Source organism: Lithobates pipiens, unplaced genomic scaffold, assembly GCF_037356315.1.
Source record: "Lithobates pipiens isolate NorthernLeopardFrog02 unplaced genomic scaffold, aLitPip1_a1.2 Scaffold_18, whole genome shotgun sequence".
NCBI lineage: Eukaryota > Metazoa > Chordata > Amphibia > Anura > Ranidae > Lithobates > Lithobates pipiens.
In genome coordinates this window covers 216628108-216656046 of record NW_027507758.1, presented here as the reverse complement: position 1 = coordinate 216656046, position 27939 = coordinate 216628108, and the positions used below count along the sequence as shown (strand labels likewise).

Sequence of the window (27939 nt, the reverse complement as noted above, 5' to 3'; positions counted from 1 at the left end):
GAAACCACGCGAAAGTGCAACATACTCCTCCATGGCCTTATCCTCCAAGACCGACAAAGGGTAAACCCAGCCACAAGGGGGTATGGCACCATGTTGAAGGTCAATTGCACAATCATACGACCAGCGTGGAGACAAAGTACAGGCTTGACCTTTGTCAAAGACATCGCTAAAATTGCAGTACACCGGCAGGGAGGAGAGTGAAGAGGTGCACAGGACCTTGGCTACCTTCTGGAAGCATCTCTCACTGCACTGTGACGACGAGGACAGAACCTCAGCATGGAGCGAATCAAAAGAAGGGTTGTGCCTCTGTAACCAAGGATAGCCAATAACCAGCGGAAACTTAGGTGAGGAAATAACTTGGAATTGGATAATCTCATGGTGAAGGGCCCCTACGGCCATGGACAATGGAACAGTCTCTTGAGTCACATGGGAAGGCCGTAGAGGTCTCCCATCAAGAGCCTCAATGGCAAGTGGAGTATGTCACGCAGCTGCAGAGAAATAGAGTGCTTCAATACAAAGGCAGCATCAATGAACAGGCCTGCAGCCCCAGAGTTGATTAGAGCCTGTATTTTGATGGATGACTCACCCCAAGACAGGGTAACCAAAACCAGGGCCTTATCTTTCTGAGAAACTGGATATGAAACAACGCCATCTAAGGTCTGTCCATGACAGGACCTCAGGGTTCGGGCATTCCCTGGACAGGTAGGACAAGACTTCTAGAAAAGACCAGCCTGGCCACAATCTCTCCCTCCTCCTAAGGGCTCTCTCATCCGCAGAGACGCGTGAAGCCCAAGTGCATGGGTACATCTTCACAGACCAACTCGAGGCATGGGTGGGGACTGCAAATCTCGGAGTCAAATGTACAGGAAGCTTGCACCAGCGTTCCTTAACCGCTTCCCGACCGCCTCACGCCGATATACGTCGGCAGAAGGGCGCGTACAGGCAGAATCACGTACCTGTACGTTGCCCTTTAAGAGGCGGTGGGGGCACGCATGCCGCATGAAGCTCTGTGAGTCAGGTCGTGGGGATACCCACAATCGACTCACGGAAAGGAAGAACGGGGAGATGCTAAAGTAAACAAGAATCTCCCTGTTCTGCCTAGTAACAGTGACACTGATCTCTGCTCCCTGTGATTGGAGCAGAAATCAGTGATGTGTAAAACACAGCCACGCCCCCCACAGTTAGCAACTCGCCCCTAAGACACACTTAACCCCTACACTGCTAACTAGTGGTTAACCCCTTCACTGCCAGTGTCATTTACACAGGAATCAGTGCATTTATATAGCACTGATTGCTGTATAAATGACAATGGTCCCAATAATGAGTCAAAAATGTCCGATGTGTCCACCATAATGTTGCAGTCACAATAAAAATCGATCGCCGCCATTTAAAAAAAATATATATTAATAAAAATGCCATAAAACTGTCCCCTATTTTGTAAATGCTATAACTTTTGCGCAAACCAGATATGCAGATATGTAGAAGAATACATATCGGTCTAAACTGAGGAAAAAAAAAGTTATATATTTTTGGGGGATATTCGTTATAGCAAAAAGTAAAAAAATGTGTTTTTTTCTCAAAATTATCGCTCTTTTTTGTTTATAGTGCAAAAAATAAAAACCGCAGGGGTAATAAAATATCGCCAAAAGAAAGCTCTATTTGTGGGGAAAAAAAGGACATCGCACAGCCGCACAATTGTCAGTTAAAGCAGTGCAGTGCCGAATCACAAAAAGTGCTCTGGTCAGGAAGGGGGTCAATTCTTCCTGGGGCTGAAGTGGTTAAAAGTCTTTCTCTGAGTTTGGAGTCAATGAAGAAGGCAAATGTGATCAACCTCTCCAGCTCAGTTGGTATATCTCGGGCTGCTATCTCATCCTTGATATATCCGAGAGACCATGAGAGCAGGCAGCCAAGAGGGCCTCATTGTTTCAAGCAAAATCTGCTGCCAGAGTACAGAATTCAATGGTGTAATCCGCAACAGTTCTCGTACTCTAATGGACATGAGATGAGGCTCTTGGCAGCAGAAGTGGAGCATGCGGGAACGTCAAAGACCCTTTTGAAGGAAGCCACAAATACTGGGTAGCTCAGGACCACAGGTTTTTGCGTCTCCCATAGAGGGATTGCCCAGGCAAAGGCTCTCTCAGAAAGCAAAGATCTCACAAAACCTTTACTTCTGTCCGTGGGAAACGCCTGGGGCATCATCGCAAAGTATATCTCAACCTGGTTGAGAAACCCTCTGCATTAAACTGGATCCACCCCCAAATCGCTGGGGAAGTGGAGCAGAACCAGACATACCTCTTATAGAGGTAATACTCGAGGCGGGTGCCTGCACAGAGACTGGAGCAGCAGCAGGGACAGCCTGCAACACAGGTTGTACTGGAGGAGCCATAGTGGAAGATTCCAGGTTAGCCGTGCGACTCGGGAGCGTTTGTAACACCAAGGCAAACTGATCCATACGGTAAACCCCCTACTGGAATTTGTCAATTTATACATTGACAGAACTTTATCAATTGACTTTTCCCAAGATCTTCGTGTAGGTGGCAGGGGTGAGGTCCAATTAATATGTATTTGCATTTTTGCATAGAAGAGCAGCAATGAGATCAGTATTTTGGTGTACCTGGGTCTCTGTTCATCATCATGGATGGCCAACAGAGCCAACTCTGCCATCAGGGGGATGCTCAGCTGTAGACGCTCATTAATGTATTCCATGACCGCAAACCAGTACCACGAGATGCGTGGGCACTCCTAAAACATGTGTATAAGTGAACCCTCAGGGGACCCACATCTTGGGCAATTTGGGGATCTATCCGGATAAATTCTGTGCAGTCTGAGGTGTGAAGTGCACCCTATGTAAATATTTGGTTTGTATTAACCTGTCCCTAGAGGATATCAGTAACCTGATACTCTTCTCGAAGCATTCCTCCCATACCTCTTTATCCAAAGCTGGGACGTCCTCCTTCCACTTTTCCAATAGCGCCTCCATCCTAGGCAACTCCCTACTAATCAGCACCAAATACAATGCAGAGAGGGGCTTCTCTAAGGACTCCTGATCCAGCAGGCCCTCCAGCACATCCACCCCAAGAGCCGGCGGTTCCGGGAACTGTGCCCTGAAGGCATGCCGCAGCTGTCAGTACCTGAAGAGCATGCCCTAAGATCCTAACACCATACCTGGCCCACAGCTGCGGGTCCGGGATAGTCTTAAAGTGGGGAAGGTACGGGTTTCCCCACAATGGACAGCGGGGGGACCACCTATTAGGGACCAAGAAACGCTTCCTAGCCGCCTCCCAGATCTTTACCGTAAATTTGGTGGGACTCGGCAGGGCAGGGCGACGGGAAGACCCACGATGCACCAAATTACTCAATTCCATAAGGGAAGTTATCGCAACCTCCAGGCAAACGGCCGCGTTCGTCCTGGACCGTTCGAGCCACCACCTTACCGTCCCCAACATGGCCGCCCAATAATACACCAGCATATTAGGCAGTGCCAGCCCCCCCCCCCCCCGGCTGGCCGGCAGCTGAAGGGTAGCCCTGGCCATCCGAGGGGTAGAGCCCCGCCACAAGAAGCCTCCAATGCATCCTTCTAGCTCCCTGAAAAAGGCCCGGGGGAACCCCACCGGCAATTCCGGAATATATAAAGAAATTTAGGCAAATCATTTTAATAATACTAATGCGTCCCAATAAATTTGAGGGGAGGTTAGTCCACTTGGAGCAGTGGTCCTTCATTTGTGCCACAATGGGGAGGAGAATTAGTTGTTGAAACGATTGGGGGTCCCTCGTTACTCTGATACCCAGATAAGTAAATTCCTCAACCCACCTCAACGGCGACTGAGTTGCAGAGTTCGTGGCCCGCGCATCCAGTGGGAAGAGCACGGATTTGGACCAATTAATGCAAATCCCAGAGAACCTGCCAAAATCATCAAATAACTCAAGGGCAGCTTGTAATGATGACTCCGCATCCTGCAAATACAGCAGGGCATCATCCGCATACAGGGAGATTTTCTCCTCCAGAGAGCCCACCCTAAGTCCGACAATCCGCTCGGACTCCCTGACCAGCGCCGCCAACGGCTCCAAAGCCAAAGTAAATAGGCTAGGAGACAGCGGGCAGCCCTGTCGGGTACCCCTCTGGAGGAGAAAAGTCCCCATGAGGGAATCATTCACCCTAATCCGTGCTCTCGGGGTCCGATACAGCTGACTCAGCCAGTGGAGGAACTTGGGCCCCAACCCAAACTTATGTAGTACCTTCCAGAGGTACCTCCACTCTATGGAGTCGAAAGCCTTCTATACATCCAGAGAGACTGACTCTAATCCCCCTGTTGTCATGCAGAGCAGTCAGGTTCAGGAATAGCCGATGGATATTTACATCAGTGCCCTTACCCGGCATAAAGCCGGTTTGATCCACGTGCACCAAATCTTCCATTACTCTTCCCAGCCTAAGAGCTAGAGTTTTTGACAATAATTTAGCATCTGCATTGATCAGAGATGGGCCTGTAGGAAGCACACTCCTCCGGGTCCTTACCGGGCTTGAGCACCAATATCACAAGCGCATCAGCCAGCGACTCCGGAAGCGTATCCAATTCCAAGCACTTTTGTACAAGAAGCATGAATCTAGAAGCTAAGTATTCCTGATACACGGAGTAGAACTCGATGGGTATACCATCAGGCCCCGGGGCTTTCCCCGACTGCATAGACCCCAAAGCTGCCTGCACCTCCTCCAGGGTGAAATCACTGTCCAGCTCGGCACATTTGTGCGGATCCAAGACAAGGAGCTCGATCTGGTCTAAATATTGAGACGGGTGAGAATCATCGTAGGTCGCCCTGGAGGAGTACAAAGTCCGATAGAACTCAAGGAATCTCGTCTCAATGTCAGCAGGCGATGTCAGGAGTCTACCCACACCCAATCTCTCACCCGTGCGATAGGAGTCATGCTGCGTTGTCCCTTGGCCAACCATGCTAGCAGCCTCCCATTTTTGTCCCCGAACTCAAAGTGAGCTGAATTTCCACCGACACTGGAGCATGGTCCGAGATGCCCCGCGAGAGGACCTCAGCAGAGGTCACCCTACAGAGCAAGCTCGAGGAAGCGAAAGCCAAGTCAATCCGAGACATAGTCCGGTGTGTGGTGGACAAGCATGTAAACTCCCTATCGGGGGGGGGGGGTGAAAATGGCGCCATAGATCCGACAGGCCAAAGATCGAGGCCTGCAGCCTGTCCATATCACCATTCATCATCATGTTAAAGTCACTAGCGATAAGAACATTGTCTACATTGTACAGAGTAATCTTTTGCATTAGCTCATGTAGCACCCCTACATCGGCCGGAGGTGGCAAGTATACCCCCACCAACACCACAGGGACCTCTGAGAGGAGAGCATGGAGAAGGACATACCTGCCTCCGGGATCAGTCTTAACATCCAGTAATTGGAAAGGCAGTGCCCGGTGGACCAGCACACTGACTCTCCTTGCATAGTTGGAGTACGTGGCATGATAATGCGCTCCTCTCCACGCCCTCCTCACGCTGAGCACTCGAGAACCCATTAGGTGTGTCTCCTGCAGGAAGCACACCTGCGGGCGCAACCTGCGGAGATAATTAAGGACCAGCGACCATTTAACTTGCCGAGTTGAGCCCCCGCACATTCCAATACACCACTAAACACTGTGCCATTGTGCAATCAACCTAACAATGTGTGAGGGGTCCCCCCAGCGCAATTCCCAGCACGCCACCACCCCCGGGAACCCCCCTCCACCCGAACCGACCCTGAGCCCAATGAGCATGGACCAACCACAGTGAAACAATTTAAAAAAAAAAAATGTTTTAAAACCAACAAACGTGGGTAGCAACAGCCACGTCCCCCCCCCCCCCCCGTGCATCTCAAAAAAACCAAGGAGCACCTATAACCCAGAACCCCCATTATTCAGCAACCAGTAACCTAGGATAGAGTTGTGTAACCGGAATGGGGCATCATTCCAGAGTCACCATGCCAACAGGGCTAGGGAAAGAAACAAAACAGTTTATGTCCAGAGCCTAGTGGAGGGAAGTAGCAGCCATACGGCTGAATCAGTGACTGACATGGGTAGGAGTATCACAAAAGGTGAATTCCAGGGGACAGAAGCTCGAGCCAAATCCTATATGTTCCAGCGCCTCGGCTATATCCATGGCCGCGGGGGACCGCTGCCTGCCCGGGAATCTGTCCTATTGCATGCCGCACCCCCGAGGAGCTGAGGGCAGCCAAGGGGATGGTCAGCTAAGTCAGGATGACAGACAGGGCAGCAAGCTCCCACAGCGTTTGCAAGGGTTCCAAGGCTCTGTGCGTGCATAGTGCAATTATAGTACAGTTAAAGATACCCGGCTCACCCGATAACAGCAACAACCAGTCCCGTATCCATCCATCCTGGTAAGGGATCCATTACCGTCTATGGTGGAAGGGTCTCCAACCACGCCGATGCCTCTTTAGGGTTGGTGAAAAAACGGGCAGTTTCACCATTCACCACACGAAACTTGGCAGGGAACAGGATACTGTATTTAATTCCCTTCCTCCGCAGGGCGGCTTTCACTGTGTCAAAGGAGCAGTGTTGGGTCTCCATAGTGTAGTCTGGAAACGGGCGGCCCTGAGCAGCTCGTTGCGGTCACGGAAGTTCAGCAACCGGAAGATGAAAGTCCGGGGGGGCCCCTCCGGCCCCAGGCGGGGCGGCACCCGGTGGGCCCTCTCCACCGCGAAGTACGGAGAGAGGGGCCGCCGGCAGCATGGATCGCAGCAGGCCCTCCGCAAACCAGGCAGGAGAGCGTCCTTCAACCCCTTCGGGCAAACCAACAATGTGGAGGTTGTTCCTCCTGCTCCGGTTCTCTGCATCCTCGGCCCTGTACTCAAGTGCCTTTACCTTCATTTGTAGCGTGCGGATAGAAGCCAAGTGTTCTGCTACGGCATCCTCCGTCTCTCCCACCCGCCGCTCAGTCTCGGACACCCTAGACCATATCTTGTCCAAGTCTTGCCGGACCAGACCCACATTCAGATGGACCCCCTCAATCTTCGAAGCCAGTGTGGATTGACAGGCAGTCACCGCTTTTGCGGCATGAGGTAATTGCTGACATAATCTCCGGCAGCCCCGGGGGCTCCGACATCCGATCCCCCCTCGTGGTCTGTTTGGGACGCCATGTTACAATGGCGTGCAGCTTCTCCCTGGGCACAAGAGGCCACGCTAGTTTCGGGCTGGCTATACGGTTGTTCTTCTTGCCCCTCTTCTGGATCCCCGGGGTTCTGGAAGGCATCCAGAGGCCTCTGAGTCCACCAGGTAGTCCTAAATGTCAGATACGGATGTATATTCGGATCGTACTCCAGGAGAGCTCAGCTAGCACGTCCGTTCACTCCGCCATCCCGGCCACGCCCAGGCCTCATATCCTTGAATAAGAGCAGATCTCTGTAGATGTCAACATCTAGACCACAAACATACACATGGTGCTAATGGACATTTTTTTTGCCTATCTATGGTTTTATTTAAGGGCTAACCCCAGTTTAACAAAAACAAATTCATCGATTTGAATTCCAGAGATTCTTAAAGGCACATACGCCACAAAAATAACCAATTAAAGAAAATCCAATCTTGATGTCCATCTAGACTGGATGACAAACCACTACTAAACAAAAGAACATTACAATAGTGGGAGCAGCAACCTAGCTCACCTCAGGTATACTTGCTGACTGGGGAGAACATAGCTTTTATAGGCTACAGCGCAGGGTCCAAATCCTGCCAAAAAACAAACAAATAGTAAACGGTTGTTGGGGGAAGATTCTTGTTTCAGAAACCATGGTGGCCAAGGATAATCCCAATTCAACAGCAGCAAATGAACCAATTTATATTCCAAAGATTCCTAAAGGCATGTATGACACCAAAAGAACCAATTGCAGAAAATCTGAACACAATGTCCATCAAGACTAGATTAAATACATGGTAAATATATCTAAGCCTATATATCAGACAAGTAAAATAGGTGCAATTTAAAAAGCCCGGGTGTTAAACCTTCCAAATCTACATGACCGTATTTTAGCCCACCACAATAAACCGAGGAATGATGAATGGTTTTGTCCATTCAGTCCAGCCAGTTTAACCTATATAGGTGTATGAGTATTTGTCTCAAATATATCATTTCCCATATCCCCTGTATATTGCATTTGCTAAGATACCTATCTAAGAGGTGTTTTTTTTAAATTATTGATAATTCCCACTGACAGCACCAATTGTGGAAGGGACTTTCACATTCTTACTGCTCTAACAATAAAGAACCCCCTGTTAAGCTTATAGTTAAACCACTTCTCGTCCAAATTCATTGAGTGGCTACATGTCTTAAGGGATCTGAGGCTGAATCGTTTTTTTCCTTCCCCCTATGCTAGAATCACCATTTTTAAATATTTGTATTGCAGTAATTTCTCCTCCTAGGCATCTCTCTTCTCCAGGGAGAAAAAAAAGGCCAATACACATGGGCCAAACATCAGTCTCCTCAACAGAAACCGGCCAACATTCAGCCAGTGTGTACAGGAGCCGGGCCGTCAGAACCCAGCCTAACGTCAGTTGAAAAGGCATGCTGGGGGGGGTGGGTCCTCCTGTCAGAGCACAATAGTGGGAACATCAGATAGTTGGTTCAGCCAGCTCCTTTGGTTTTTTTTCTCACCAATCGCCTTTCAGGACAGCACCTGGAGAGAGCGCAGCTCCGCCCATTTTCTCAGGCAACACTGCAACAAGACCTTAAAAGACTGCCTCTTCCACCATGCCTTCAGTTTGTGTTTCCTCTGCTATGGTGGAAGTGCTGCAAGAACTGTGGTTTTCATTTGAGGGGGCGGGGGGGCTGCGCTCTATCCAGGGGTAAGAAGTGCTCTCTCGTTGTGTTTTGTATCGACCATCCCAGCACCTTCCCCCTGGTGTCGGGGGAGGTGTTCCAGGGGAGCAATGGCAAGGCCGGGGACCTTGCCTGTGCTTCTGGAGTGGGTTGTTTGTATAGAGAAGCTGCATTAAGTGGTGACTTCCCCTTAAGGCCTCTGGGTCTTGGGCAGTTGGTGACGTCAGGTCCGGTGGGCTGGGTTTCCGGTGGGGGCATAGCAGCAGTAGTTTCAGACGCTGAAAGCAGGAAGGAGGGGCAGGTCAAGCTGACGGCGTATCTGTTTCTGGTCCCGGGAGTGTGGAGACGAAGGGAAGTTTAAAAAGCTGGAATTTGGACAGCATTCTGCAGCACACTCTGCACAATGTAGGAGGGAGCGGTGTCAGCGGAGGCAGGAGCAGGCGCCTCATGCACCAGCCAAGCCCAGGAAAGGGGGGGGGGGTACAGTGGTCCCTCTTGTCCTCCATACCTTTTTGTTTTGGTATCTTGGTCCTCCCTCCCCCCTGGTTGGGGGGGAGCCTGCTGCTGGCGTTACTTAGGTGATGGCATTCAGTACTACAGCCTGGAGGGTGCTCTGTGTCCTGGTGAAGGTGCTGTGTTATCTGCTGGCACTGCGGTCATCTGCTCTATGAACAAGTGCTTTAATTTTGTACACTCACCATATGGTGCTTCTTGTTGACCAATATACGATGGTCGTTCTGGGTTGATCTTTGTGTGGGATTTTCTGGGCTCAAGCGGCGTCTCACTGTTCCATAAGTGGATAGACAGCGGCTAATCGTTTTTCAAAGTTTTTATTTGAAAGAAACTTGAAGGATCAGCTTATGCACATATATTTCATACAAGTTCAGCATTGACTATATTTATACTCTCCCAAATACGCCTCTGAAGAAGGGATTATATCCTGAAACATGTCAGGCTGGTGGAGGATTGTTTGTATTCATTTGTCAATTTGTGAATCATTTTTATAAATGGACTGCATGTAAATGAATTTTCCTGTGTGGAATATATGTTTTCAATAAATTACATTTTAGATAAATAATAATTTTGTTCGCCTATAAAGTCCCACTGTACCAGGGGGTACTTGTGTCTCTTTTTGAGAGTCCTTACAAACAAAACAATTATGGGATGTTGGCAACAGCTTTGGAGAATTAAAAAAATTCTCTATCTGGTTCATTACTTCTGTACTGTTGGTAATCAGTAGATCCAGTAATGCTTTATAGTTGGTGCGTCTACCATCTGACCCATAAAATTGTCCTGCAAGACATTTTGGAACTGTTGAGCCTTAGATGAATGCGCGGTTCCCTCTGCCCAGTCTGTCTGGATAATTAAAATCCCCCGTTATGATAACACTTCCCATCCTTGCTGCTAATCCAAATTGTGATAGCAGGTCAGTCTCCCCTTCCTCCCTCAGGTTAGGGGGCCTATAGCATACTCCCAGTATTATTTTCCCCTTAGCTTCATTCCTTTGGAGCTCTACCCATAAAGATTCCACCTCCTCCCTAGCTCCCTTAGTGATGTCTTCTCTCACATTCACTTGTACATTATTCTTTATATAAGCATATTCCTCCCCCTTTTTTTTACCCTCTCTATCCTTGCGATAAAGGGTCTACACTTGAATGTTTGCCAGCCAATCATAAGAGCTGTTGAACCAGGTCTCTGAAATTCCCACAAAATCCAAATCCTCCTCGTACAATAGTATCTCTAGTTCACCCATCTTGTCCGCCAGGCTCCTAGCATTGGTGAACATGCCATGTAGTGTAGACTGGTCGCATATTATCCTCTTATTGGGTGTTTTGATATTGCAACTAGGACTTGCTACTATACTAACCTTGGGTTTATGTGCTTTGGTCAACCTACCACTAATGCCCCCAATACTACCCTCTGGAATATGTTCCGCACTTACTATCTCTACCTCTGCACCCCCCCACCCCCCTGTCGCCTAGTTTAAAAACCCCTCTAACTTTTTTTAACCATCTTCATTCCCAGCTGATCTGCACCCTCCTCATTTAGGTGCAGGCTGTCCCTTCTATAGTACCGGTTATCGGCTGAGAAGTGGGCCCAGTCCTCCAGGAACCCAAACCCCTCCTTACTACACCAGATCTTCAGCCACTTGTTTACTTCCCTAATCTCCCTTTGCCTTTCTGGTGTGGCTCGATGTACCGGTAAAATACTGCTTTGGAGGTCCTTTTTCCTCAATTTAGCTCCTAAGTCCCTAAAATCATTTTTTAGGACACTCCATCTACCTCTGACTTTGTCATTGGTGCCAACATGCTCCATGACAGCTGGGTCTTCCCCAGCCCCTCCCAGTAATCTGTCCACCATATCTGTGATATGCGGAACACGAGCGCCCGACAGACAACATACTGTTCAACGCTTCAGGTCTTTATTCGAGATTGACCACTCTGTCCTTCTAAGAATTAAGTCCCTTACCACTAGAATCTGTCTTTCCTTTCCCTTCACTTCACCCCCACTCTCACTGGAGGTGTTCTTCCCCCGGCAGCTAGGGGAGTCCCTCCGCTCCAGCAGTGCTGGTTCCTGACTGGGATCGCCAATGTCACTCAATGGAGCGTACTTATTGGGATGCTCCAGCCCTGAATCGGCCTCCCTGGCACTTGCCCCGCTACCTTTCCTGACTGTCACCCATCTACTCTTTGCTAGTGCCTGCACCTCTTTATCTCCACCCACCTCTGTGCTGGCCCCTGCCGGCAGCTGCCGTGTATGTTCCTGGCTCTCCTTTAGTATGGAGGGTCTTCTCAGTGCTGACAGTTGCTTCCCCAGATTCAGAACCTGGCCTTCCAGGGAAACAATGCGCTTACATTTGCACAGCAGTATTCACCCTCGATTTGATGATCAAGGAACACATACAAGCTGCAAGATGTACAACAATTTGCATCTCCACGCCCGCCAGGAATCGTATCTATTAAATTTAATGAGGATTGGGGATTAAATCCTGTCCAAATGACCTAGCAACTAGCTTCCTGACACTAATACTCAAGACAATACACAGGTACTCACAGACCTACGTGCACTCGCAGACCACTCTGAGACCTGCGTGCACTCGCAGACCACTCTGAGACCTGCGTGCACTCGCAGACCACTCTGAGACCTGCGTGCACTCGCAGACCACTCTGAGACCTGCGTGCACTCTCAGACCACTCTGAGACCTGCGTGCACTCGGAGACCTGCGTGCACTCGGAGACCTGCGTGCACTCGGAGACCTGCGTGCACTCGCAGACCACTCGGAGACCACTCGCAGAAGAAAACCAGCACGATCAGCATGCTGCTCTGAGGGTTGCAGACCCCTCCCCCGTGCCATGCTGCTCCTTCCCGTAGGTCCAGGAGGACTTGTAGTCTGCCGTTCACGCGGGAAAAAGTTTTCTCTTTTAAAGGAAAGCGGGAAGAGCCATGGGTAACGCATGGGGCTTATCGGCATCAGCGTCCTTTGACGCCTAACACGAGGAGGCAAGATTTTAAAAGCACCTTTTGTATTGCTGCAGGCTGTGGAGGGGCGCGAGCAAAAGGTGGCATTAAGAGGTTTGGTGATACAGGCATTTCCATTGAAACATAGTTGCATAGTAAGGTTGAATAAAGACACCAGTCCATCCAATTCAACCCGAGTGAGTGTCTAGAATTGTCCCTATCCCTGTACGTTGCACACTCACATCGATCCCTACCCTCAAGGAGCCCACAATCCATGGTCCCTATTCACATACTAGGGCCAATTTTGGACAGAAGCCAATTGACCTACCAGCATGTCTTTGGACATTTTTACTGCTGCATCAGGCTGGGCATTAATAGCAGCAACTGTGCTGGACTATAGCTCAAGCAGTGTATGCATTCCCTCTTGTAGTACTTCTGCTTTGTACATCGGGCTATGAGCGGAAGGGGGACAAGGAAAGGGTTCAGGAGGGTCTGTTTCACGAAACAACCTAGATCTATATCTAAAAACATGGGATCCTCCTCCTAAGAGTGATGTGGCCGGTCAGAGTGACCCATCGGGGGGGGGGGGGGGACTGGTGTTGCAGCATCTCTGGACACTACAGCCCCTATATATATATTTGGAACAAAAGATTGATGCTTTATTTGCTTCCCAGAGTGGGCCTAAGCATAGCAGATCCCCGTCCATTGCTCTGGACCCTCATGCTGAGGAACAAGGGGCGAGAGATAATGAAATTCTCCCAAAAGATCAGGAAGGCTGATGACTCCTCTTCCGAAGATCCTAATATGGAAGTATCAGCTTCACAGGAGAGACTATTGGTACACTCCCTCACTAAAGTGGTCCGCTTGACTTTTTTGCTGCCTGTAACGCAGTCAGTCAATGAGCCCACCTCTGGTTTAGGATCACTAAAGCCTTCCCGATCTGTTGATGCCTTTCCTATCCACTCTTGGCTAAGGAAGCTTATGTATTCTGAACGGGAGCACCCAGATAAAGTTTTTTCCTCCTAAAAAGTTTTCTATACTTTTTCCTATGGAGGAAGAATTCTTTAAGAAATGGGGGATTCCAGTAATTGATGCTGCTATATCCTCTGTTAATAAGAACCTGACTTGTCCTGTAGACAATGTGTAAATGTTAAATGATCCAACATATAAGAAGTTGGAATTTCTCTTTAAAAACATTTCTCTTGCAGGCTGTCAGCCGGCATTGGGGCGATTGGACTATCTCAGTCCTTAAAGGACCAGTTTGTAGACGTACTCAAAATTATTCCTGAACAGCAGGCCCAGCAGTTGGCTGGTATATCAGAAGCATTGTGTTTCACAGTAGATGCTATGAAAGATTCTATTCTCCAGTCCTCACTGCTTATGTTAGGGCTGGTACATGTGCGTAGAATCCTATGGTTGAAAAAGCTCCATGTAAAAAGCTCTTTATACTGGACGCTCGGCGAACACTTTCTTGAAGCCTGAACAAGTTTGGTCAGTTTCAGCACCATTCAGAGCAGCTCTGCACAGCGCAGTGTGGTCTCCTATGCATCTGGGAGCTGACACAGGCAATACTAGCTGGACAATGCAGAACCAGTCAGGGTGGCGAGTCCTGCGGGAAAGAGCCCCTCAGCCAGCAGCAGTTAGGAGGGTGGGACCATCACTGTCCTAAGTCCCCAACAGGTGGCAGACGGGGTAGGGTCAGCATGGCTTCAGAAACTGGTGTTTCTTCCCCTGAAATCCAGGCAATTGCAACCGGTTTGCCTGCAGACAGTGCAGTGCCTCTGGACGCTTTGCCGGTGGTCCTCAATTTGTTTGTTACCAAGATGGAAGCGGTGCGTGGGCGCAAAGATGGTAAATGGCCCCTGCCCCCCCCCCCCCCATCCTCCGGGGAGAGCTCTGATGTAGACTCGGGCCCTGCTGAGGCTGGTGACCCCTGCTCTGTCGTTTCAGGTGACGCTGACCAGGACCAATCAGACAGTGAGGATGAGTCCCCGTCCGGGTCCGTGCGTGACAAAGCGCTTGTTGGAGCACTTATCACAGCTGTACGTGATAACCTGAAGATTCAGGAGCCAGCAGATCCTGCTGATGTAGCGGTACCTTTTGGGTCCTGCAAGCCAGCCCGTTCACCTAAGATGTTCCAGTATCTGACTTATTTTGATAAGTTAATTTACAAGGAATGGGGTCGACTGCAACGGACCATTTCGGGCTCCAAATACATGGCGGTGCATTACCCCTTTGAGGAGAGCCTTCTCAAAAAGTGGTCGGCGCCTCCGGTTGTGGACCCCCCAGTATCCAGGTTACACAAAGTAACCACGATCCCGGTAGAGGGGACTCCTGCCGTTAAGGACCCCACGGTCAGGAAGGCCGAGGCAGTGGCTCGTTCCTTGTTTATGGTTGGGAGGTCAATTATGTGACCAGATCTGGCATCCGCACTTGTCTCAGACACTAACAGAGTGGGCAAAACTTTTGCACCGCGAATTGGGAGAGCAACAGGCTTCTCCTTTTCTGCGTAGAACTATCAGACCAACTAGTGCAAGGCCTGAAATACATTTGTGACACAGCCCTGGATACCCTTCCTCTGTTATCCAGGGCTTCAGTGTTAGTGGTGCTGAGGCGCCTGATTTGGCTAAAATGCTGGTCTGCTGACCAGGCATCCAAAAAAGCCCTGACGGATCTTCCCTTCCTTGACGACCCGCTCTTTGGAGCCTCATTGGATAACATTATTAAAAATGCCACAGGTGGTAAGAGTACACTACTCCCACAGGCCAGGAAGGCTAAGGATCCATGCCGTAGGCCCTCATTCTCCACTCTGTTTTTTCGTTCGCCCGAGGCTTCGACCAAGCGTCCCCAGCCCGACAGGATGACCGCTGAAGGACCAAAACGTCCCTGGAACCGCAAGCCTAACAAGCCTGCGAGCAAAAGTGCTCCCGCATGAAGGTTTGGGGGTCGCCTTCGGGAGTTTGCAGCCCGGTGGGTCTCTCTGCTGTCCGACCAATGGGTCTGCAATCTGATTTCCTCAGGCTACAAGATAGAGTTCCTTTCTTGGCCGCAAAACAGATTCTTCCCCTCCAGCATACCCGTACTCCCGGCTCGCCGGCAATCTCTATTGGTGGCGGTAAGGGACCCGCTGAGTCGCGGGGTGATAGTACCTGCTCTGGAATCAAAACGTTTCTAGGGGTTCTGCTCAAACCTGTTTGTAGTCCCCAAAAAGGAAGGGGTACATCCAATTTTGGACCTGAAAGCCCTCAATTACTTTGTAAAAGTACAGAGGTTCAGAATGGAATCGGTTCGCTCAGTAGTCACTGCACTCCATCAAGGGGACTCCCTGGCATCCTTGGACATCCAGGATGCGTACCTGCACATACCCATACGCCTTTGGCATCAGAGGTTTCTGCGAATTATAGTCGGGGAAGCCCACTACCAGTTTGTGGCTCTCCCTTTTGGTTTGGCATCAGCCACCCGAGTCTTTACCAAGGTATGGGCTCCTGTTTTGGCGTTGCTGCAGCAACGCAAGATTGCGATCGTGGGATACCTAAATGATCTCCTCCTGAGAGCATCTTCTGCCTCAGAGTTAGAGGAGGATGGGGCGATCACCATGCAGACCCTGCAGGAATTTGGGTGACTGTTGAACCTAAAGAAGTCGGTGATTGTACCGACTCAGCGTTTGTAGTACCTAGGCTTACTGCTGGACTCCATGGAAGCCAGAGTGTTTCTCCCTTCAGACAAGCTGCAGACTCTCAGAGCCGCGGTAAAACTGTTGATGAACCACAGGTGGTCATTGCTACTCTTCTGCATGCGAGTTCTGGGACTCATGGTGGCCTCCTTCGAGGCAGTACCGTATGCCCAGTTTCATACCAGAGTCCTGCAGAAGGAGATTTTGACAAAATGGGACAAATCTCTGTTATCCCTGGATTGGCAGATTCAGGTGAGCCAGTTAGTCAGGGATTCCCTGCTCTGGTGGCTGAGGTCCCCGACACTTCGATCCGGGAAGTAGTTCCTACCTCTGAAATGGACAGTGATCACAATGGATGCCAGCCTAACCGGCTGGGGTGGAGTAATGGGAGTTCAGTCGAGTCAGGGCCTCTGATCAGAGGAATCCAAGTTGCCGATCAATCTGCTTGAGCTGCTAGCGATCAGGCTATGCCTCTTCACATGGTCGATAAGACTTCGAGGGCATCCGATCAGGATCCAGTCAGACAACGCCACAGCGGTGGCATACGTCAATCACCAAGGAGGAACATGAAGCTTGGCCGCTGCACGAGAGGTCGCTCACATCCTTCAGTGGGCAGAGCGACATGTACCGGCCCTGTCAGCCATTTACATCCCGGGAGTGTAGAACTGGCAGGCGAACTACTTAAGTCGCCAGATGCTGGATCCAGGAGAATGGGCGTTGCATCCGGAGGTGTTCAGGTTACTGTGCCTGCAATGGGGCACACCAGACGTGGATCTTCTGGCCTCCCATCTCAATCGGAAGGTGGCGAGATTCGTGTCCAGGACAAGAGATCCTTGGGCAGATGCGTCAGACGTGCTGGTGGCTCCGTGGGATCAGTACCAGCTGATCTATGCCTTTCCTCCGCTAAAGCTGTTACCACGTCTTCACCGCAGAGTGGAAGCTGAGGGAATCCCAGTAATACTGATTGCTCCAAATTGGCCCCAGTGTCCTTGGTACGCAGACCTAGTGCGCCTGGTGGCGGACGCCCCATGGTGACTGCCTTTACGAGCGAACCTTCTGTCTCAAGATCTGATTCTCCATCTTGCTTTACCATCACTGGTTTTAATGGCATGGCTGTTGAGAGCCAGGTGTTGAGGAACCGGGGTCTTTCGGACTCTGATTCCAACTATGCTGAGAGCACGGCAATCTTCTTGGAAGATATATCATCGTACCTGAAAGGCCTACATCTCCTTGTGTGAGGAGAAAGGATGGCGTCCACGCTCCTTTTCTATATCCAGGATTCTGCTGTTTCTACAGCAAGGAGTAGACCAAAAATTGTTTTTAAGCACCATTAAAGGACAAATATCAGCTTTGGCTGGCTGTCTTTTTTCAGCAACCCCTGGCGTCTCACTCTCTAGTGAGCACTTTTGTTCAAGGGGTCTAACATGTAGTCCCTCCGGTGCATCCGTTACCCCCGTGGGATGTGAACCTGGTGTTATCAGTGCTTCAAAAACCGCCATTTGAAAATATCAGAGAGATCCCTCTATTCACTCTTTCCCAGAAAGTGGTCTTGTCTTGCAGGTCGCTCTATCTGGTTATACACAAGGATAAGGTGGTGTTGCGTCCGCAACCTTCTTTTCTGCTGAAGGTGGTTTCGGCGTTCCACATCAATGAAGACATTGTATTACCATCTCTGTGTCCTAAGCCGACACATCCTAAGGGGGTGGCCCTTCATGCCCTGGACATGGTTTGGGGTCTGAGGGTGTATTTGTCTGCTACGGCTCCCTTTCGAAAATCAGACTCCTTGTTCATTTCAGTGGCTGGTCCGAAAAAAGGCATGGTGGTCTCGTCTGCCACCATTTCAGGTGAATCAGACAGATTGTGGTGCAGGCCTACGCTTTGAAGGGGCAGGTGCCCCCCTTTACGGTCACGACCCACTCCACAAGGGCAATCTGAATGTCTTGGGCCTTCCAACATCAAGCGTCTGTCGCTCAAGTGTGTAAAGCGGTAACTTGGTCGTCTGTTCACACTTTTACAAAATTTTACAAGGTAGATGTCAGTGCATCGGCTGATGCCTGTTTTGGCCGCAAAGTTTTGCACGCATCTGTATAATTGCAATTGCACTTAAATTTATTCCTGTTTTTTTGGTAAAAATGCAGTACCTTTAAGTAATGCACTGTTGCAGTTGTTACCGCAGTTCTGGTGCAGTTTGTAGGTAGTGCCTCTGAGTTGAGGAGCACCCTGTTTTTTTGTGGGTAAAAAAGTTTTGGTTATTCCCACACACTGTCGTTTTTGTGGGTAAAGTTTATGCTATGTTTATGTTCCCACATGCCATTGTGATTGAAGTTTTATGCTGTTTTCCCACCCCTCGTTTTGGCACTGCTTGGGGACATCCCAATGGTCTAAGAGAGGAGCTGTGTCAGTCGGTGAACTTAAGAGAAAATAGGATTTTTTTGTACTCACCGTAAAATCCTTTTCTCCGTAGTTCACCGACTGACGCAGCACCCGCCCCTCCTATTTTTCTCTACATTATACTGCTTGTTGACGTACTGAAGCTGCAAGGCAGACTGTGGGGCTGTTACCTAAGGAACCGCCTCTTGAGCGGAACTAGAAAGTTCTCGTTTTTATATTACATGTTAAGATGTTATGCCTAGTCCTCTCCTGAAGGTGGCTTAACAACCCAATGGTCTAAGAGAGGAGCTGTGTCAGTCGGAGAACTACAGAGAAAAGGATTTTACGGTGAGTACAAAAAAAATCCTATTTTTCCTTTTAAATGTGTTCTTTTTCAGTGCCAGGGGCATCAGCCTCCAGGCAGTCTCTACGGCCTCCACCATCAGGTTCAAGAGGAAGACCTCAGGGGCAGTCCCAGGGTCAAAAGAGGACCTAGGGCAGGAAACACACAAAGCAAAATACTAAAGCCTCCTTATGAAGTGGCCCCCCTGCTCGCTTGAGTGGGGAGAAGGCTTCTACACTTTTCAAAGATCTGGCAGGAACAATGTCAAGACAGATGAATGGCTTCCTCAATTTCTCTAGGTTACAAACTAGAATTCCGAGAATTCACAGGATCAAGGTTTTATTCAAACCTCTTCACGGTGCCAAAACCAAACTGGGAGGTCAGACCCATTTTAGATCTCAAGGATCTAAACCGGTTCTTGAATATCCGTTCCTTTCACATGGAGTCAATCCGATCAGTTGTCTCCATCCTACAAGGAGGAGAATTTGGCATAAATAGGCATCCTTGATGTCGATCTCCATGTACCAATGTGTTTCAAGGTAGAAAATCGTCATTTTACATTTGTAGCTCTGCCTTTCCGTCTAGCTACTGCACCTCGAGTGTTCACAAAGATCCCGGCCCCTCCTTTAGCCAGGTTAATTGCTCAGGGTATAAAAAATCTAGCCTACTTAGACAATCTGCTCTTGGTAGATCAGTCAGTTACCCTTCTAAACCAAAGTTTAGTGTCAGCCGTGAGTTAACCAGAATTCCTAGGCTGGATTCTCAACCTAGAGAAATCCTCCTTAAAACCATCAAGGAGATTGCAGTACTTGGGGCTGATCATAGATACAGTTCAAAAGAGGGTATTCTTGCACCAGGAAAGGATCAGTTGCATAAGGGAACTGATTCGGCTTGGGAAAACAAAGAAAAATCCTTCTATTTGGCTTTGCATGAAGTTGTTAGGAAAGATGGTGGCTTCCTTCGAGGCCGTTCCTTATGCACAGTTTTATTCAAGACTGCTGCAAAACAGTATTCTGTCAACTTGGAACAAGAAGATCCAGGCTTTGGACTTTCCAATGCACTTATCCCCCGAGGTGCGGCAGAGCCTCACTTGGTGGTTGATATCCAGCGGTCTTTAACAGAGGCGATCCTTGCTACCAGTATCCTGGAAGGTGGTAACATCGGATGCCAGCCTTCTAGGCTGGGAAGCAGTCCTGGAAGAAGCATATGTCCAAGGGAAGTGGTCCAAGTCAGAGAGGACCTTGCCTATCAATATTCTGGAAATTCTGGCAGTATGTCTGGCCCGAACGCTGGACTACTACAGAATTGTCCTGTCAGGATCCAATCCGACAATGCAACGGCGGTGGCCTACATCAATCACCAAGGGGACACAAAAAGTTGTGCAGCCCAAAGAGAGGTGAATCATGTTCTATCTTGGGCAGGAAGCAACATCCCTTGCCTATCAGCAATTTTCATTCCAGCGATAAAAAATTGGCAGGCCGACTGACATCTTTCTGTCGATGTGTCAAACGTGGGGGTTTTCGGAACATGGATCTGTTTGCATCCAGATTCAACAAGGTCGACAACTTTGTGTCAAGGACAAGGGATCCTCTGGCATGCGGAACAGACGTCTTGGTCTTTCCATGGGATCAGTTTTTGCTGATCTATGTGTTACTTCTGGTCCTGCTGCTTCTGCGCCTTCTTCGTAGGATCAAGCAGGAAGAGAAGGAGGTGATTCTGGTGGCTCCAGATCTTGGTTTCCCTAAATCATAAAGATGGCGGTAGGGGACCCTTGGACCCTGCCACTGTGGCCAGACCTTCTCTCACAAGGTCTGATATTCCATTCTACCTTACAAACACTAAGTTTAATGGTTTGACTATTGAGACCCACATTCTAAAGAACCGTGGGCTGTCACCTTCAGTAGTTTTTACTTTGGTTAATGCTAGGAAGCCAGCCTCCAGAGTCATATACTATAGAGTCTGGAAGGCATATGGGATTAGAAATGAGGCTGGCCTTAAGTACTATCAAGGGCCAGGTGTTGGCCTTATTGGTATTTTTTTAATTGCCTCTTGCTTTTCACTCTCTGGTTCTAACTTTATTCAGGGGGTAACATGGATTAATCCTCCAGTCAGGACACCCCTGAACCCTGGGGATTTGATTTTAGTCCTGTCGGCTTTACAAAAACTGCCTTTTGAGCATATACAGGATATTCCTTTGGTCCTCTTGATGAGGAAAATATATTTTTTGGTTGCCATATTCTCTGCCAGAAGAGTATCAGAGTTGGTGGCTGTTTCTTGTAAAGAGCCATATTTGATGATTCATAAGGATAAGGGGGTATTGTGGTCTCATCCTAGATTCCTACCAAAGGTAGTGACGGCTTTAAAATTAAAACCAGGATATTGTCCTACCTTCCTTTTTTCCCAGAACCTCGGTCTGTTGAAGAGAGGTCACTACATTCTCTTGATGTAGTGAGAGCGGTCAAAGTCTATTTAAAGGTGACCGATCAGATTCGCACAACAGATGTTTTGTTTGTATTGCCAGACGGTACTAAAAGAGGACAGGCAGTGTCAATATCTACTATTTCCAAATGGATTCGTCAAGTGATTGTTCAGACTTAAGGACTAAAGAGGAAAATTCCTCCTTTTCATGTTAAGGCACACTCCACCAGGGCCCTTAGTGCTTCTTGGGTGGTGTATCACCAGGCCTCCATGACTCAGATCTGCAAGGCCGCAACTTGGTCCTCAGTCCATACATTTACCAGATTCTATCAAATTGATGTAAAAGGTCATGAGGATATCGCCTTTTGGGCGCAGTGTACTGCAGGCTGCAGTATGCCTCCTCTTGTCTCCTAATGCCCTTCTTTTGGTTGTCTCCCTCCCTTCAGTTGCCATTGCTATGGGACATCCCACATAGTAACTACTATGGCTCTGTGTCCCGTGATGTACGATAATAAAATAGGATTTTTATAACAGCTTACCTATAAAATCATTTTCTTTTAAGTACATCACGGGACACAAGGGTCCCTCCCTTCTTTGGTATACACGTGTATTGCTTGGCTACAAAACTGAGGTACTCCTAGTAGTGATAGGGTTTATATAGGGAGTGCACTTTTTGTCTTAGGGCGTGCCAGTGTCCATCACCTGAAGGTGGCCTATAACCCACATAGTAACTACTATGGCTCTGTTTTCCATGATGTACTTCAAAGAAAAGGATTTGACAGGAAAGCTGTTATAAAAATCCATTTTTTTTTTCATAACAGATTCATTCAAGACCATGTTGCAAATTTGAATTTACCCAAATGAAAGTCTTAGGTGAAAAGCTAAATTTTAGACAACAAAATCCTAATTAACAAAAATTCAACTACAGGCGAGTCTAATTATTCATTAAACAGGTGTCCAGCTGATAGTTTATTATAAAAGGGTGTTACTTAACAAAGAAAATCTTTTCCCATTTCATGCTGTTGGCAATGGCACCACATGGAAGAGAAATGTCACAAGGCCTGAGAGAGAGAAAATAATTTCTTTACACAAGAAAGGTTAAGGCTACAAGAAGATCAGCAAAGCTTTAGGGTCTGGGTTCACACTTCTGCGCATTAGATACGGGTCTTCCCACATTAAATTCGCATGACAGGAGACTGGCTCTCAATGGACCTGGTTTACACATATCTGAGGCAGCCACGAAGCACCCTGCAGAAGGATCCTGTGCGTCTTTGGATCCATTTCTGGTCGAAATTCAGGCAAGAGTTCAAATGACGGAGTGATCACTTGCAAACAAACCATGTTATGATGCCGGTTCCTCCATCCCCCTCTCTGTACCGATCGGTACAGCTGAGGGGGAAGAGATCGTTGTCAGCGCTGTGGGCTGCATCTGCAGTGCCCACATTGCTGCTCACTGAAATTTAACCCCTCAATGCCAGCCAATACTCTGCAATGCTCCCCAATACTCTGCACTACTAGCTAATACTCTGCAGTACCCGCCAATACTCTGCAGTACCCACCAATACTCTGCAGTACCCGCCAATACTCTGCAGTACCCGCCAATACTCTGCAGTATAATTCCAGCCAATACTCTGCAGTACAATTCCAGCCAATACTCTGCAGTACAATTCCAGCCAATACTCTGCAGTACAATTCCAGCCAATACTCTGCAGTACAATTCCAGCCAATACTCTGCAGTACAATTCCAGCCAATACTCTGCAGTACAATTCCAGCCAATACTCTGCAGTACAATTCCAGCCAATACTCTGCAGTACAATTCCAGCCAATACTCTGCAATACCCTGCCATAAATTGCCATACTCTGAGATACCCAGAGATACCCACCCATAGACATCCCCTCCCGCCGCCCTCCGGTGCTTCTACCGACTCGCCAATGCGATCAAAGCCAGAATCTTTTTTTTTTTTTATTTTTTTTTTTATTTCAGGCTTCCCAGCCTAGAGGTGAGATGTGGGGTCTTATTGACCCCATATCTCACTGTAAAGAGAACCTGTCATGCCATATTCATATTACAAGGGATGTTTACATTCCTTGTAATAGTTATAAAAGTGATCGCAAAATTAATTTTTGGGGAAAAAAATGTCAAACTAAAATAAACTAAAATGAACAATAACATATTTTTTTTTTTTTTAAAGCGCCCCTGTCCCCATGTGCTCGCATGCAGAAGTCTATTGCAGGGTATCTATTTACTCAGCGTAACTTCATCTTTCACATTATGCAAAAATTGGGCTAACTTTACTGTGTTTTTTTTTTTTTTTTTTTAAGCACAAAACTGTTTTTTTTTTCCCAAAAAAAGCATTTGAAAAATTACTGCCCAAATACCGTGCAAGATAAAAAGTTGCAACAACCACCATTGTATTCTCCAGGGTGTTTGCTAAAAAAAACATATGTAATGTTTTGGGGTTCTATGTAATTTTCTAGCAAATAAATTAAGATTTTTACATGTAGGAGAAGAAATGTCAGAATTGTCCTGGGTGCTCCAGAACGCCTGATGGCGCTCCCTGCATGTTGGGCCTCTGTATGTGGCTACACTGTGTAAAAGTCTCACACATGTGGTATCGCGGTACTCGGGAGTAATAGCAGAATGTGTTTTGGGGTGTAATTTGTGGTATGCATATGCTGTGTGTGAGAAATAAACTGATAATATGACACTTTTGTGAAAAAAATAAAAAAAAGGAAAAAAATTGATTTTGCAAAGAATTGTGGGAAAAAATGACAACATCAAAAAACTCATCATGTCTCTTACTAAATACCTTGGAATGTCTGCTTTCCAAAAAGGGGTCATTTGGGGGGTATTTGTACTTTTCTGGCATGTTAGGGTCTCAAGAATTGAAATAGGCCGTCAGTACTTCAGGTGTGATCAATTTTCAGATATGGGCTCCATAGCTTGTGGACTCTATAACTTTCACAAAGACCAAATAATATCCACCAATTTGTACTTATTTTTACCAAAGATATGTAGTAGTATACATTTTGGTGAAAATGTATGAAGAAAAATTACTAATCTGCTAAATTTTATAACAGGAACGAAGAAAAATTAATTTTTTACAGAATTTTCGGTCTTTTTTCTTTTATAGCACACAAAATAAAAAACCGAGCAGTGATTAAATACCACCAAAAGAAAGCTCCATTTATGTGGAAAAAAAAGGATAAAAATTTCATATAGGTCCAGTGTTGCATGACTGAGCAATTGTCATTCAAAATGTGAGAGCACCGAAAGCTGAAAATTGGTCTGTTATTAAGGGTGTTTAAGTGCCCAGTGGTCAAGTGGTTAATAGTGCCAAGCCGTGGATGAGATTGTGTGCTCCTACTCCATAAAGTAGACCAGCTCTCTCCTGCGCCATCCAGTCCCCTCCCCTAAGCAATGTCGATGCAAGGGAAATATTGTATCTTCATCAATATCGTATCTTCAACCCCCTGATGAAAATACCACATTATGGTGCCTGCATAATTATACCTATAATAAAGTGTCTCTAACATATGCTCACATTTTAACAATTATTTTATAAAACTCCTTTATGTATGTTTGTTCTAATTTAACAGAGGGACGTTCATTTTGCCTTCAAGCTTCCAGTGTCCTGTGGACATGTCTGACAACATGCTGGTCTGATCAAATCTTTCTACCTTTACTTGCTCACCGTTTCTGGAAACTGACCCTGCAGCTACTTTCACGTTATTGTATTTTCATTAAAGAGGTAATGAATTCAATAAACATGTTTGTGTTTCGAATACTACAAATATCTACATATATATATATATATATATAATATTTTTATTCAACTTTTTAATTAATATCATGAATTTAAAGGAATACAAATTCTCTGTCAGCCATTATTGGCACCTTTAGCGCTAAAAAAAGCGCAAGAAAAATGTCTCATTAAATTCTATGTATGTCTTCACACTGGTCCATTGCGCTTCTGTTGTGATGTTAAAAATCTTGCTTGCTGTGTTTTTTGGTCAGTTAAAAAAAACACACCAAAAACACACCTCCCTGTTGAAATGCATTGAAAACACAACAAGAATACATCAATAATGCACCCGGGTTGCATTTTAAATGCATTTTTTGAGTCACATGACCTATGAAAAACCCACTGTAAACATAGTAAGAGTGCAAAATCGTATGCATTTTCATTGCCATTATTTGCACCCTTTTCTCTTGTTGGCAAAATGCCAATAACACCATTTTCGCGCAATAGGTTTCAGCTGCTGAAATTTCAGTGCATCTCCTACTTTTTACACCAATTTCACATTGCATGATAAGTTAAAATAGAGAAATAATAGTGGTAATGTGATGAAAAATGGATCAAACGCACATTAATGCCCAGTTTAATGATTAAGCCCCAGTAGGGAATTAAAGTCAATAGACAGGAGTTCATGGATGGTAGTTGCTCCTCGACAAATCAAGTTGTTTTGAACTGTATGGGCTAGTGGAGTGTGTGACCTCACACTTTATTAGTGGGAATGCTTTAGCAGTCCCACTATTGTTTGTTTTTATTTATTAATCATCTTTTTATTATTATTATTATTATTCCATATGTTTTTTGGCTGTGCGGAACTTCTGCATACTTTCAGCTATTAAAGCCATTCAACTTTTAAAATGTTCAGCTCTTTCAGCTGATGATGGGACTACTTCATCTTTTTTCTACTATTCATACTTTTTAAAACATTAAGCTTTTTAACACTTTTTTTTAACATTGAAGTCAATGAGAGCATGCTTAAAATCCTTAAAATCTTCTTCCTCTACCAAAAGTTTTAGCTCCTTCATAATTTCTCCTACAGACGCCAAACAAACTTTAAAATGTTCACAAAGTATTCAACTATCAGTCTATATCTTTTCAGTTTGATATCTTTTACAGTTTTTGTGAAAAAGCTGTTTAAGTTTAGTGATAATTTCAAGAAATTTCATTTTAAAGGCTTTTGTTGACATGGTTACCAAAGCTTCTTGTACACAGTGATGGGCGGTGGGGGAGAGTGCAGACAGGGAAGGCACAGGGCAGTTTTAACGGTGGCAGTATGATGGGGCAAATTTGATAGGGGCTGTTTTGATGGGAGCAATATGATGGGGCAGTTTTGATGGTGGCAATATGATAGGGCAGTTTTGATGGGGCACAAACAAGTCTTCAGGCGCTCCAATGTACAGTCTGTAACAGATTAATAATTATGGGTTATCCTCGCGCCACACTAAATAAACAATCTAAAAAAAAAAAAACTATGGCTGCAGCAAAACACCGGCAGGGGTGCAAACCCTCCCCTAAATGTGTATAATAACAAATTAATAAGCGGTGTTGCGCTCCACAATAAATACTAAATAAAATAAATAAATAAATCCACTAATTAAATAGATGAATATCAATAAATGCACTAGTGTACAAAATAATATAAATAACTACATGTAACTACTCAAGACCAATTACTTCAAGTGTGCACCTACTGAAGTGCATCAGTGCCAACCAAACAATATCCAATCCAGTGCAATCTGAATGATTGAATAATCCAAACATAAAAACATAAGGTGCATACAGTGGAAAAAATAAAAAAAATCAACGTCCAGTAAAATTCAAATTGTGTCTCAATCCATAAAGTGCATGAAGTGTAAAAAACTGGATAAAGTCCGATAGAGATCAATGTGTCTCCATCTGCAACATCAAAACAATCTGTATTCGGTCATGCAGTATGTGAGTCCACACTGTGCCATAAAATAAACTGACTCTGTGATTCTGGCTGCTACAGCTGAGAAAAGCAGCTTATTAAACATGATTTGTGCTTGCTTATCTTCATTTGAGGACAGGGGAGACATTTGGGGTCTAAGAATACTTATCTCTAGTCCAAAGTTAAGATTGTTAGCCCACTTGTGATAGTAATGAAGTTAAATGTAAAATAATTTAATACAATAATAACTTTTTTTTTAAAAAGCACACCCAACCATGCATACACTCAAATGCAAAGACACCTGCCTGAGCCCCAAGCCCTGCACATGTATGTAAACAGCAATTGCAACACACGTGATATATTGCTGCAAATGTCAGGGTCAGAGCAATAATTCTAGGGCCATAATTCATGATTAACTCTAAACTTATGACCTGTAAAGTCTTTTAACGTGTCACTTATGAAAAATGATAAAGTAGAATTAAAAGCAAAAATTCTTTATTTTTACTTTGTATAGAGCAGGGGTCAGGAACCTATGGCTCGTGAGCCAGATGTGGCTCTTTTGATGGCTGCATCTGGCTCTTGCCTCTCAATCCGCGGATCGCATGGATCTGCGGATTGAGCCCATAGGAAAGGCCACGGCTTCGGTCTAGCTCCAGAGCGGTGGCCATCTTGGTACACCCAGTGGCAGCCTAGGGGAGCGGCGCGCTGACGTCATCACCCGCCTCAACTGCTCATAGATCTGCCTGCTTGTGTAGTGGTAAGCAAGCAGACGATCGTAGGGGAGATGTGGATATTACAGTGGGGGGGAGATGTGGATATTGCAGTGGGGGGGGGGGAGATGTGGATATTGCAGTGTGGGGGGGGAGGATGTGGATATTGCAGTGGGGGGGGAGATGTGGATATTGCAGTGGGGGGGGGAGATGTGGATATTGCAGTGGGGGGGGGGAGATGTGGATATTGCAGTGGGGGGGGGGGAGATGTGGATATTGCAGTGGGGGGGGGGAGATGTGGATATTGCAGTGGGGGGGGGAGATGTGGATATTGCAGTGGGGGGGGGGGAGATTTGGATATTGCAGTGGGGGAGATAACGTGGACATTACAGTGGGGGACATGGAAGTCTCAACGTCTGCATGAAGGTTAACCTCAACC

The 27939-nt window shown here is 46.8% G+C and overlaps 1 protein-coding gene across 3 annotated transcripts in view; it reads left to right on the top strand.

Annotated features, from left to right (window-relative positions):
* Positions 1-27939, top strand: part of COG2 (component of oligomeric golgi complex 2) — a 442013-nt gene that overhangs the window by 272246 nt on the left and 141828 nt on the right. For all 3 annotated transcript variants that reach the window (XM_077486570.1, XM_077486569.1, XM_077486571.1), the window contains one exon: positions 24685-24836. In XM_077486570.1, the coding sequence (XP_077342696.1) occupies positions 24685-24836 (152 nt within the window). The remainder of the gene's footprint in view (positions 1-24684; positions 24837-27939) is intronic.